Raw genomic sequence first — 14,496 nt, forward strand, 5'->3', positions numbered from 1 at the left:
TGGCACCTGGGCCTTTTCTGTGCATCCTCTTGGGGGAAAGTCTGTTCCTTTGGGCAGGTTAGTCTTTTCCAGGGTGTCACATGTATTTGTGGCCATCTGTTGATGTGAAAAGTAAACCAGGTTAGACCATCTCGGCTCCAAAATATTTAATCCCTCTTCAACCTGCTTGTTACACCCTATTTTCATAGTCATTTGTAACCAGAACATAGAAGCAGCACAGAGTAACCTACTGCTAGGACCCCATTTTTATTTTTTAAGGAACGATAGATAAAAATGCATTTTTTAAAGTCTAAAAAGATGCACATTTTAAACCATTTGAATTGTGTGTTTGTTTGTTTTGCTTAGCCATTGTCAGGTGATGTATTTTGTGTATATAGCAAAATCAGAGTTTGTTAAGGAAGAAAGCAGGCTGAGGTACACATGACTGACATTTTTGTCTTTCTTCTGTTCTGTTGCAGAAATTGAAGCCAAGGAAGCTTGTGATTGGCTACGGGCAACAGGTTTCCCCCAGTATGCACAGCTTTACGAAGGTGAGTAGGGGAATGTTATTTTTGTTTTGTTTTGGTTGTTTTTTAATTAGCATGTTCATATCCTTGGTTCATGATATCAGTGATCTACAATTTATTTTCCGATATTTTATCATTTATTAAAATATTTCATTAAGAAAACAATGGAGCAAGTCCTAAGACCTCCACCACTCAAAACAAAAGCTAGGACCTTGATAATAATGCACCCAATGTGTTGCCCCATTAGGTCCCTCCACTACCCCTTGCCCAAAGTAGCTGTCATCCTGAAACTTTTGTCATTTTCTTGCTTTCCTTTTAGATAGTTTTATGGCATTTTCCTAATATATAAAGTTTTATAAATTTGCTTTTACCCTTATAAAAGGGGTCTTATGCTCTATGTAATCTTGTAAGATTTAATTTTCTCCACTAATTGGTATATTAAGATTCTTCTGTACTGTGTGTCCCTCTAGATCACTTGCTTTGAATGCTGTGTAATAGCCTGTTGTGTGAGTAGACCACAGTTTATTCTCATTCATACTCTGATTGGTGGGCATTTTGGCTTTTTCTGTTTTGCTTTTATAAACTGTAGGCTTATGAACATTCTTGTACTGTTTTGTAGTCTCGTGGTACACCTGCAATAATTTGTCTTGTCTGTATACTGAGGAGCAGAATTACCATGTAATAGAAAACGTGTATGTTCAGTTTTATAATCCAGATTTTTCAAAAGTATCTGTATGAATTTTCATTCCTATTAGTAATATATAAAGATCCTGTTCATGTGCTTTCAATACTGGATATTGTCAGACTTTAATTTTTGCCAATCACCAGATATATTTTGACTTCCAATTCCCTAATCATAAATGATAATACTCGTTTCTTCATATCATCTGGCCATTTGTATTTGCTCTTCTGTGAAATGTCTGTTGCCCGTTTTTCTCATGAGCTGATTGCACTTTTCATAATGATTTATAACAGCTCTTTATTCTAAGTAGTAAGCCTTTCTTGGTCATGTATTGCAGATAGATAGTTCCCAGGTTATAATTAGACTTTTTATTTTTGTTTAGGTTGTCATTTAATGAATATTATTTTTTCTGTGCCATTCAAATTTTTAACTAAGGAAAAGGGACCTAAAAAAAAAGGAAAGATCTAGGCCGATTTCCAATTTTTTACTCCTTCACTTCGTAATCAGTTCCCTGGGGGTCATTCAGATAACTGTGGCTGAGGATGAAGAGCTCCTCAGGTGTGACTCATCCTGAGCCTCTGGCTGCCCATAGTGGGTGGAGCATACCATACACGTGGCAAGATGAATAGGATGTTCATTAATGTGGGATTTTTTTTATCATACTCTATGTGAAGTCATTTAAAAAGAATTATAGTTGTGAACCAGTGAACTCCATTTTTATGGGTAATTTTCAAGCAAAAGTGAGTGAATAGTGAAGTGATTCCTAAATTGAGAGTAAGTTAAATGACTTCTGGAGCTTCTTCTACCTTGAGCATTCTTTGTTTCTTTAACTCTACTGAGAATTATAGTTGTGAACCAGTGAACTCCATTTTTATGGGTAATTTTCAAGTAAAGGTTGGGTGAATAGTAAAGTGATTTCCTAAATTGAGAGTAAGTTAAATGACTTCCAGAGCTTCTTCTACCTTGAGCATTCTTTGTTTCTTTAACTCTACTGAGATGATGACACTACATGTCTCTCATTCATTGATTCATTCATCCTATCCATCCCATCCCATCCATTCAACTAATCAACAAGCCACTATTTACAGCAACAGGGGTGCTCAACACTGTGATGAATGTTACCTATTTTATAGAAATAAAAATATAATTCAGACATCAAAGAATAAAGGGATTGCCAGAATCTCAAAAAAAAAACATAATTTTGGTTGATTTACATCTAAAAAATACATCTTTTTCATCAGCTTCTTAGGAAGGGAACTGCTAGGAGATAGCCACCATGTGACAAAATTTCTATACGATTGAATTGAAATGATGTCACTTAAATATTTTCACCAAAGATGTTCAACTTTTCTCATAATAAATAGTTTTAAAATCATGTCTTTTACTCTTCTCTTCTTGTAGGGTAATAACAATCAGACTACTTCCTGTAACAGTGGCATTGGGCTCTTGGGTAGAGCTAGGGGTCATTGCCAACCTTCTTTAACACGCGAACAAAAAGCCAATACTAAGAGTGGGTATAGTTTGCAAGTTTGGTAGTGCTAGACATGATCAGCAGGCTATCTTGAGGAGCTATGGGGTGGGTGGGTGGGCTCCCCAGAAGCAAATCCAGCAGAGACCATAGAGATCATTTTTATTTTCCTAGCTCATTCAGCTAAATTATTTCATTGCCTAATTTATAATGCCTAGTCTTCCTCATTGTAGCCCAGATTGAATGTGCAGTATTTTCCCATGAAGTTGGATTCAGAATTGTTTTATTGCTAGACTATGTAAAATATCTTTATTATTCCTGCATTATAGGGAGTATTTCCAATTCCTTTTTCCTTTCTCTCTCTCTCTCTCTCCCTCCCTCTCTCTCTCTCTCTCTCTCTCTCTTTTATGGTACTTGGTTAACCTGCATGCTTATTATGGTGGAGTTGCTTATCTTTCCTTTAGAGAGAATTTCTGACCTAATAACATTTACAGTATCTTTGTCTTTCAGAAGGGCTTGGAGGTGGGGAGGGTTGGGGAGGGACCATTCTATTGCATTCAATTCACAGCTCCACTGGAGATGGGGAAAGATAATTGCATTTGCAGTGGCAGTAAGGTGGCTGTCCTTCTGTTCCTTTTGTTCTCCTGTTTAGAAATCAAATTTCCTTCAATTATGTTCATTTTTGGTGTTGATTTGCTGCCAAGCAGCACTTTCTTGTGAGTGTATGTTTGCTAAGACTCATTTCCAGTCTCTGTCTTACTTTTTGATGAATCCTAACATTCAGACTACCTTTGCACAGAATATATTTGGGATCTCTTCACATTTACAAGTCTTTTGAACTTGTATATATAGGGATATACTGTATATAGTTCTGGGCAGTAATTTCTGTCCTTCGTCCTGTGTGCAGGGTGAGTATACACACACTACACACCAACCCACACATTCCTGGTCTTCCTGTTTTGCTTTAGTTTGGTCTTTGACAATTTATACTTCCTGCCCTTAAATCCAAGCTGGAAGATTAAATCCTAACCTGAAGAACTTCTATACATTAACAAAGTATATCTTTCAAAAGCCAGTCCTTTCAGAAGAGTCTAGGCAAGTAAGAGAAAATTATGCATTTAATTATTTCGCTTCTCTCTTACATTTAATCCCTACCTACCCAACAGTTTTTTGGGGTTTTTTTTTGGTTTGTTTTTTAATAGAAATTTATAGTTACACAGTTCTGGGTAAGTTAGAATTGTTAAAATAAGACAGTCATGATCTCCTGGATACTTAACAGACATGTGAGCTTTTCATTTACATTTATAGATCTGATGTTACCCTTCAGAAGTATTCAAAATCTATTCATTATTATCAGCTCTATTATTTAATAGCTCAAGGTGAAATAAAATGTCACAACCTTCAAAGAGTTTCACAGTCTGCCCTGGTTGTTTACATTCACTATATGCCAATAGAGTTGGTCTATAAAATAATGAAGAGATAAATTACTGCAATACTAAATTTCATATATGTCTTTGTAAATCCTGGGCTGCTTCCTTGGTCTGCCTATGTTATTCAGGGAACAATAAAGGTAATCTAACTCTATGCCTTCAACAAAAAAAAATTGGACTGTAACGCTAATTATGTTGTTTCCAAAATTAAAAAAAAAAAAATCACTCTGAACCATTATCTCTAGCAAAGAAATTGTTAAGAATAAGGAGCTCCATTCTGTGAAACCAGTAACTGGAAGTTGGAAACTATGAAAATCTAACAGTCAACCCAAGAACTAGAAAATTGCTAATCACTTGCATCTCCAGAACTCCTAAGAGCCTTGTCTATCCCAGTATAAAGCATTAGCCATTTCAGAGGCCATGGGGTTGGCTTTTTGTTTTTTTGTTTTGTTTTGTTTTTGTTTCTGTTTGGTTATGGCAATCCCAGTTTCCTGCTGTGCTGACTTATTTTGCCCATTCCTGACCCACAGAGGTGTACCTAAGAACTCTTACTCATCATATTATGTAAGCATTCTACAGGAAAGACCAATTATACCCTAATAGCTGGGACTCCAAAGAAAGTAACTTGTTTTTATCTAGTGGCAGTTCCAGAGCTGTTGTAAATTTCCACAGTGGTGCTGCCAGTCTTCTTCTCCTCTTCTTGATGCATTTATCAACAAGGGATAAAAAAAAAAAAGGGAATTCTTCTATCATGTTGACTTTTTCCCCCTTTCTCCTTTTTGGTTCTGATATACCTCCTAGTATTCTAAGAGCATTGAACTCTCCTAGAGATTAAAGGATTTGGGCTTCTATTGTTCTACAGCAGCTTTGTAGCTGGCCTTTTGTTTTAGGGGGAGTTATATAAACTCCTGAAAAGCCATATGGAAGTGCTAATATTTGTTTAAAAATAGCATATCCTGAATTCTCTTTAGCTTTTGATGTCATGCAAATGGTTAGATTCCATTTACTACCACTTGCCATTGTTCTGTAGACCTTTCCTTGGCTCAGTTTTCCATGACCTCTTCCCCTGATCAAATGTGAGCAGACACACACGAAGGACAACCACCACCACCACCACCACCACCACCACCACCACGTTGAAAGGAAGGATCCTCCTGGTGTTGATTCTGGCTTAAACTATAATTTATAGCAGGGCTCTGTTGCCTGACAATTTGTTTAAAGGTGGAACAGTGTTTTGAACTACTTATCTGACAAGAAGGGATATTTATTTGAGTCTACAGACCGCTTTACATCTAAGCTCCTTCAGGACACTGATGGACTACTCGAAAGTTGCTTTATTCTCTCATAGCGCTTGATAGGAAGGGAGGTGTCCTGCACACAATAGGTATTCAAGAAATTACTTTTTTTTGCCCTCTGCTAAACCGGGCTAGATTGGCAAGAATTTAGGTGTTCAGTAAATGCATTTTTATTTTTCTTACAGATCTTCTGTTCCCCATTGATATTTCCTCGGTCAAGAGAGAGCATGACTTTTTGGACAGAGACGCCATTGAGGCTTTATGCAGGTAAATGGAAATGTTTTCTTTTTCTTTTTCCTTCTTTTTTTTTTTTTTTTTTGGTTTAGGAATGAAATATTATCATCAAAATGTTTTTTGCTTACCCTTGTTCTACTAATTAAGTCAGTAACATCTTGTTACTTATTATTGCCATTAAATGACACTGACCTAGGAGGTACTTAGACCATTGCATATTCAATACCATATGATTGCTGAAACAACATTCAAATGGCCTGGAAACTTGGAATAGAGTTTTTTAAAAAGCAATGTAACTGAGTGTACAGTCCCAACCAGGTGCCCTATCAGAGTCAAAGTTGCTGTTACATTGAATGAAAATAACACATTCAGAGGAATAAATAGAGGTGGGGGAGTTATGGCGTGTTAGAGTCAAAAGAACCATTGTTGGAATTCCAGAGAAGCTTCTCTGAACCTCTTCAGCTTCCCCAGGTACAAAAAAGTAACAATAGGATTAAATAAGTCTGTAAAATAACTCAGCACAGCTTTTAAGCTACAGTGGACAGGCAGTAAATGAGCATTGATGTGAAATGTGAATAAAACTGTCAGAAATCCTTGTTCGTTGTGCTGGTAGGTCTTCAGGCTAAGGGGCAGCTGGTGGGTTTAATGAAGTGGAAGTGATAAAACATGTAGCAGACAATGATGAGACACTGATAATCCTTTCAAATGCTTCATGACATTTTATTCATTTTTACGTTATTCATCCTTCGTCATTTTTCTCAAAACTTATAAACTATAAAAGCTGAATTTTGGGGGACAATTATACACAGAAAAAAATTCGCATCATGATTCTATGCGTAAATTCGAAATGAATTTTCTCTTATCAGTACGTATTTTAACTTATAAAAACATCTTTAAGGGGATCCCTGGGTGGCGCAGCAGTTTGGCGCCTGCCTTTGGCCCAGGGCGCGATCCTGGAGACCCGGGATCAAGTCCCATGTCGGGCTCCTGGTGCGTGGAGCTTGCTTCTCCCTCTGCCTGTGTCTCTGCCCCTCTCTCTCTCTCTCTCTTTCTCTCTCTGTGACTATCATAAATTAAAAAAAAAAATTAAAAAAATAAAAAAATAAAAAAAACATCTTTAAGGTAGAATGACAGTATTTATTTCTCCTTTGTAAGCAAAGAAAGCATTGCAGTTCAGCAAAAGTACTATTTTTTGCCTTTCTTATGTAAGGCAATTTGTGAATCTGCTAACTTAAGCAGTGGTTAGGGAAAGATAGGTAGGCTCTTTAGAACAGTGTAGGAAATAGACTAGTTCTCATGGTTGACGGGGAAAAAATGCCGTATTAACCACGAAACCCTGTCACTTTTCAAATCCAATTAAACGGCTGCTTAGAAATGTCCAGGGTATGTACACATTTTCTGAAAGCAATGTGATCCCAAGTCCCACACTGTAGTGTGTAATGCCCTATGTCATTAGGGAATGAGAAAGTGTCACTAATACAGTTTGGGAGAGAAGTCAACATCTGGAATGTAAACGACTCCAGACATTTTTAAAATGTTTTAATGCTTAGCTGTGGGGTAGAATTAATTTATTTTTCAATTCATCATTGGTGATAACGCATATAAATGAGGTCACTCATAAGATGGATCCTAGGAAATATTTACGCACTGAGTCAGATCAACCATTTCACACATTTTATGCCACTTAGTAAGTGGGCCCTCAGAACAGCAACAACAGCTTAGGAATTTCTGGGTCATAAAAATATCACTGCAACATTGCAACCCAAACTAGTCATAATTAGATTCTTGATTTTTTTTTTCTTTTAATATCAGTTTGAAATTTAGTTGCCCTCCTCTGAGGAGACAGTCAACCATGGCACATTGTGATTTCCACTAGCTCTCCGTTCTATTCCAAAAGTCACTTCTCTTTAAAGGGAATAAATCTGTGTTTCTGGATCTTTTGTGAAAAGAAAAGCATAGAAACAGCTAAACCTTCATCTGTATTTGGACTCTGCAGTGTATGCTAGTTGGGTTTCCATTTTCGTGGGTGCAGAGGATGATGTTTCAGAGGTTAAGTATGAGGAGGAAATGAGGTAATGGGTGTCAAAGTGCTTTGAAAATTATTAGGCACAGGGATGCCTGGGTGGCTCAGTGGTCAAGCATTTGCCTCTGGCTTAGATCATGATCCTAGGGTCCTGTGATCGAGTCCTGCATCAGTCTCCCCACAGGGAGCCCGCTTTTCCCTTTGCCTATGTCTCTGCCTCTCTATGTGTCTCTGATGAATAAATGAGTAAAATCTTAAAGAAGAAAAAAGAAAAGAAAATAATTACGCCAAAATTGGAGGCCCAGATTTGAATATGTGGAGAAAGTATTGAGGTTGGGTTCTCTTTACAAAAAAGGAAATGCTCCAGAATTCATAGTAACGGTCATTACCTTGTTTGTAATGGAAACCTTAAGGGCTCTTGTCTGTGTTCACCAAGACTGCTCAAGGCAAATTATTTTCCTTTTGAGAGACCTAAACAAATGTTCTGAAGAAAACGATGAGGGCATCTTCTTTAGAAATGCACTACAGGTTCTGAGTTGTTAGCACAGCAGTGGAAGATAGCTGTTTTCCTGATGATGTGATATTCATCTCCTTAGCTATACTCACCTCTTCCACATAGTTTCTCAGTCCATGGAATTCGAGGGCCAGTAAATCATGAAGCTGTAGTGTGGTTCGAAAATTTGTAATCTGTCAAGTTCTCTCCAGAGGGACAGACTTCTTATAGACCTCCATCTTTTGCCCTGTTGAAATATTTTGGGAAGTTGGTTTTAAATACGTATATGGTAATAGGATTACCCAAACTCAGTTGCCAAGTATTACTTCATAAAATATTATTAAATATCAATTTTAACATTTTTACCTTTAATAAAATGTTTTTAAATTTGTTTAAAACAAAATAATTTTTTTGGTTTCTCTTTCCTGCTACCCTCCCCACCTCTACACCCACACACAGATGTTAGAACTGCTCCCATGTACACACTAGTGTTCTGCTTAAAGATATATTATAAACACTCAGAATATTTGGTGATTTCTTAGCAGACTCTACTTAGGGGAAGGCTTGTATACTTAATGTTTTTTCTTTCTCTTTTTTTTAAAAAAGATTTATTTATTTGAGAGAGAAAGAGAGACACAGCATGAACAGGAGGGGCAGAGGGAAAGAGACAGAGAATCTTAAGCCGACTCCCTGTCTCACAACCCTGAGATCATGACCTGAGCCGAAACTAAGAGTTAGACACTTAACTGACAACCACCCAGGCACCCCCAACTTAATGTTTTCCTGAGGATCATGGTGATCCTTAATACAAAGTTTGATAGTGACCAAAAGTTAGTTATGAAACTACCACATTTTTTGGATTTGGATCACTCACCAACATTCTTACCCATATACTTATAAGGGATTTTTGTATTTATTTCCTTGGAGGGATCAGCTCTTGTCCCAGTCTTGTTGGTTTTGCTATATAATCCAACCCAATGATAAGGCCAAGACCGTGAGAAGATCACATTCAGTATTAATACTGGGGGAGTGAAAAAAAAAAATACTGGGGGAGTGGTTTGCTTACCTTAAAGTATATACATAATAATGCAAATCTGTGACCTACTATCAGAACATGTCTTCTGAAATGATCTTTGTCTTTGGTCACCTGGCCGGCTCTATCAGAAGAGTATACAACTCTTGATCTCAGGGACATGAGTTCAAGGCCCACGTTGAGTCTATAGAACATTGAAATGATCTTGTCTCTTTTCTGAAAAATATTCCGTATCACTGTTTTCCTTTGGAGTTAACAACCGACTCCTATCAACTCACCAAAGAATTATGTAAATAAGGTGATAATCTTATAATGATAAGTACATAGCCCAACTCTCATCTTCAGTCCCACACTTTGTTGTAAAGCAGCCCTTGAAACCCCTCAGCTAGGTCAAGCAGCCTGCCACATGGTGGATTTCATCTTTGTTACTATTTCTGTTCTATTAAAAGGAAGCAAGTAAATTTTTAAAGCAATTGTGCTAATTCCAAAAAAGTATTTTTAAGAACTGGAACAATTTTTGTCAGGTCTGACTTGGAAAATTGTTCCTTTTTCTTTTCTTATATGTCTCTTGTGGTTTTTCCTCCATTTCATTTTAAATGAGGCCCAAATGCCTGCCTGCTGTGCTTTTATCAGGGTGCTTACAGCTCCCTGCAGCCAAAGTCATGAGCCTTTGACAGCCACCTTGTCCCCCCTCCCTCTTCAGAGCAGGGTACAGGCTGCCCAGCAGATAAGCCTGACGCATTCCTGTGGAGCTGGGCCCCGGTGAGGGCTCTGGGGGGTTGGAGCAACCCCGCCTTCCAGACAGATGGTGCGTGATACCAGTGTGCTGCCACTCGTTTGGGGAATCATATATGGGACATAAGCTGCTCCTGTGTATTATTAGCATCATTAAGATTAATTTTGGAAAAGAATGCAGGATACACTGTTTTTGAGTGTCAGAGCCACCATGTTTTACTCTTGGGGCCTTGGACAAGATTCATGACCTCTCCAACCCCCCCCCCCATGTCCTCATCTATAAAAGGAAGGAAAACAGTGATATCTGTGCCATAGGGTTGTTGTGGGGACCAGGGTGAAATAAGACCTAAGAGGTGCCGAGGCACGGTGCCTGACCCAGAGCGAGCCCCCTTTCATCCAGCTGTGACTATTTTGTGTCAGTGTGATCCCTCTCCAAGGAGCTAAGATCTCACCAGTGGGCATTCTTTGGAGGTCCTGGGAATAAATGAATCTTACAGAAACTCCAGGGAATAACTTCTAGGCTTCAAAATGGAACTGCCATTAGTTTAGTGCTACCAACAGAAAAAAAAGATAACGTTGACCTTTATAAAACTAGCCTCCAGGGTCTTTTTTGTTTGACTCAAATCTAGAATTTGTGAAGTGAGTCCCTCCCCCCGCTGCCAAAGGCTTCCATGCCTAGTAAACCTGGTTATAAACACCACTCAACCATTAAAGCCAAATGAAGTCAAGTGGGTATTTGATTACAGGTTTGATTAATGAAACCCAGACCTGAGACTAACTGTAACCATTCCGGATTCTTTAAATCTTGAAAACATTTGAGAACTCAAACACTGTGGATCTAAGTCATTTAGGTAATGCATGCCCCTTTAGGGAGGGACCTTGCATCCACTCATTTCAAAGTTTGGGCTTTTTCTTAGTTACTTGTTTTCTTTCCCTCCCCGTCAACAGAGAGCATTTTTCTGAACACAGGCTACACAGGCGTTCTGAGTTATCTTTGTTTATTCTATAAACAGGCTACCAAGTAATCTATGAAATCAAAGCCAGTCTTATCAGCAGGCAAAAATACTTTCTATCCTCCTGCATCAAGTTGTGAGACAAGTTGCAAGAGCAGAATCCCAAAGATAAAGCCTACCAGCAGCCTCCTGGTCAGTTTGAATTCATGTGAATTAACTGTTCTTATCCTATGAAAAAGGAAGAATCACCATTGTAGGAAAAACTGGATAGCTGGCCTTGGAAGACAGCAGATATGCTGCTGAAGGTTTATTTGAGGAAGACTAAGTGCTGGTCATCTGGAAGCTGTTAGAGAGGGCTGTCCTTCACACTTTTACAGACTGTGTATTTCTGTACATGTAAAGGGGTTTCTCTTTTTCAGCTATTTCATTATTTCCTGATGAGGACTTTTATTTGGGGGTGGATTTTTATTTTGGTTTTTGGTTTTGGTTTTGTGTTAGCATTTCATTTCCAACAAACCTAAATTATTTCCCTAATTATAAATTGACATTACGTCTTGGCAGGGGTAAAAAGTATTCAAAGTGAAAATACGACTCTTGTTCCAAAGAAGAATATGATTCAAGTGCCTAGTCTTGAACTCTGTAAAGATTTTAACCCTTAAAGCTGCTGAATAAACATTTTTCCAGTAATCATTTGCACTATTGCTATGACTGTACTAAACATTATCTTGTCCCATATAGGAAGGTGTAAAAAGAATAGGGTATTAAAGAGACTCTAATTTCCTTTCTGTGTAAGAACTCACTAAACTTTTGAACAGAGTGCCTAAGATTATTATTTGTTACAGATAATTGTTTGTTACAACTAAAAATTGGTTTATTTTTCTATTTGAATTTTGATTTGAGATAGAATATACCTTTATTTTTATTTACCAAGAACACTGTTTGGTTCCTTGTTAATGTTCCTGTTTCTATGAAAGGAGAGAGACATCACTTGTTCTTATTTTGTGGTAGTATGTGGAACTACCTAATGGATCGACCTAGGTACCCTTGGGAGAATAAATTTCCTCACTGAGAGTTGTTTGTTCCATGAAGAATAAGAAGCACCTGATAGGACCATAGCAATGTGTCATTTTACTATAAAATAGTAATACTTAATGTAAATGAAGAAGCTTAAAAAACAGAATGGTATTTTTAAGCCATTACTTTTTAAAGAAGTTTCTAATACTCTTCTAAATTATAGAATAATCTTTTATAGAATAAAGAAACTCATTAAATAGGTCATCTGTTTGGAAAAAATATATATCAAACACCCATATATTTGCTAATATTATTTCTTTGCCCTGTAGGCGTCTAAATACTCTAAACAAATGTGCGGTGATGAAGCTGGAAATTAGTCCTCATCGGAAGAGAGTGAGTATATAAAATGTATTATGGGATGAGAGGGAAGGAGGCAGACCAAAAACTGGTTTATGTGTTTTGTAAGAGGTTTTGTCTCTCTTGTCTCTTTCTTTATTGCTTCCTTGTTCCAAAAATCTACATTTTTAACGTTATAATCCAGTCAAGTTTACCAAAGACCAAGTAGCCTTACGTAATTGAAACTGATACTTACCCAATAATTCGTGATTTTCCTACTGTTTTTTTTAATTGAGATAAAATTGACACACAATATTAGTTTTGGGTATACAACCGAATGATTCAATATTTGTATATATTACAAAGTGATCACCACAATAAGTCCATCACCACACATAGTTAGAACATTTTTTTGTTGTGATGAGAATCTTCAAGATCTACTTTCTTAGCAATTTTCAAATATACAATACAGAATTATCAGCTATAGTCACATGCTGTCTATCACATCCCCAAAACTTATTTATTTTATAACTGGAAGTTTGTACCTTTTGACCCTTGCCTCTGGCAACCACTAGTCTGTTCTCTGTATCTAAGAGGTTTTTTTTCAACTTTCTGATTGGAACAAATCATCTATTATTTTGCCTTGTTAATTCAATGCCTACTACAGATTAAAGGAATGAGGCTTAGGAAATCCCAGTGAATCCTCCATTATTCCCTGCAGAAATTAAAACTACGGTTCTTTGGGAACACTCTGTCTTCCCACATACAACAGTAACAGTAACAGTTTCAGAGCTACAGGGATGGAAGAGAAGGCTGGCTTGGGGGCTCCTGAAGAATAGTGAGAGATTGGAAGGAAGAAAAGCAGTGGGGAGGATGCAGGGAAGGGCAGGAAATCCCACACATTCTAGTCAAATGGTGGTATATAACTTCTGTGTATGAAATGTGAGAGCCTTTTATGAGATCTTAGGAGAAGAGGTGGGTGTAGTCCTGGGAGTGAGTGTCACAAATTAGAGTAAACAGGAATAAGTTTGGTCAAAGAACATATTTCTGACTGTTCAGAGTACCAATTTTAATTATCCTAGAGTCCTTGACTTGCAACAAGCTGCCTTCTTGGGGGAGTTAAACCTTTTAAACAAATGAACTGGAACCTCAGCACCCACTGAGCTATGGAGAGTCGACAAGTCAGTGTTTAATGCTCTCCACTCATGGTCCTGTGAACCAGGAGTCATGTATTTTCCACACCACTGGGAAAGACATGCATCATACTGAATCGTGCCTTTTGAAATCCCACCTTAAAGGCTCAGATACAATATTTGTGACGCAGCGTAACCCCGAGTCCTGCCCGTAAATCAAGCATAATCAACAAAGCTGTTACTTCATGTTTTTGAATGTTCCATGCTGTCAGGACTGGGTATTTGTGAAGCCTTGTTGATTGCCTGGAGCGTGTCTGAGGTTGAAACTTCACAGGACACGTGTGGCATTAGCTCCCCACTCCCTGTCTGGTAGGGGGAGGGGATGAAAAAGAACAGGTAAGAAGCTGAAAAGTATCAGACTGAAGAGATGTGGGGGGCTTACCTTGCTCCGTGTCTCCACTGGTCTGTTTGGAGACCTTGTACACTTTTAGGGTGGCCACATATTTTACTGTCCTTAGTGTCTGAAAACTACCTTTTTAATTGCAAAAGAGAATATAAACACATGCTATCAACAGACAGCAAAATTGGAGGCAGACCAGAGGGAGTCCTCCCCGTTGCTGACTCCAGTTCAAAATATTTTGGATGCCTGGAATTTTCACAGATTTCAAGAGGGTTTCCTCTGTGAGCAATTAAAGAACAGCCTATGGATTGACAGTTTCTACAAAATAACTCTTATTTAGCCTAAAACACTTGATCAGGCTTTTTTCTGTTAATGTCCTGATGTACACGTTTGTAACGTAAAGAAATAAAATAATAATCATCAAATAATAATAAATAATAAAGATATAAAGGGTGGATTGACACTGATGGCATAAGATGAGCTGGGTCCTGTGCCTCCGGCCCCCAGGTCATGTCCTGCTCCCTGCCCTCCTCCTCCTCCTCCCGGCCCTCCTCCTCCTCCCCATCGCCCTCCTCCTGCCTGTCTTCCTCCTCCCCGCCATCCTCCTGCTCCCTGCAGCCCAACTCCTCCTCCCAGCCATCCACCTGCTCCCGACCCTCCTCCTCCTCCTTCCCGCCCCCCCACTATCCTCCTGCTCCCACCCTCCTCCTCCCCACCATCCTCCTGCTCCCCACCCTCCTCCTCCTCCCCACCCTCCTCCT

At 38.4% G+C, this 14,496-nt stretch overlaps 1 protein-coding gene across 10 annotated transcripts in view; it reads left to right on the top strand.

Moving 5' to 3' along the window:
- DLC1 (DLC1 Rho GTPase activating protein) overlaps positions 1-14,496 on the top strand; it is a 495,960-nt gene that overhangs the window by 465,331 nt on the left and 16,133 nt on the right. For 8 of the 10 annotated variants that reach the window (XM_077848958.1, XM_077848956.1, XM_077848957.1 and 5 more), the window contains 3 exons: positions 459-530; positions 5,567-5,648; positions 12,196-12,259. In XM_077848958.1, coding sequence (XP_077705084.1) covers positions 459-530; positions 5,567-5,648; positions 12,196-12,259 — 218 coding nt within the window. Of the gene's footprint in view, positions 1-458; positions 531-976; positions 1,013-5,566; positions 5,649-12,195; positions 12,260-14,496 lie in introns of those variants that run through there. The other 2 variants (XR_013352786.1, XM_077848963.1) reach the window with 2 other exon arrangements.

Source organism: Canis aureus, chromosome 15 (genome assembly GCF_053574225.1).
Source record: "Canis aureus isolate CA01 chromosome 15, VMU_Caureus_v.1.0, whole genome shotgun sequence".
NCBI lineage: Eukaryota > Metazoa > Chordata > Mammalia > Carnivora > Canidae > Canis > Canis aureus.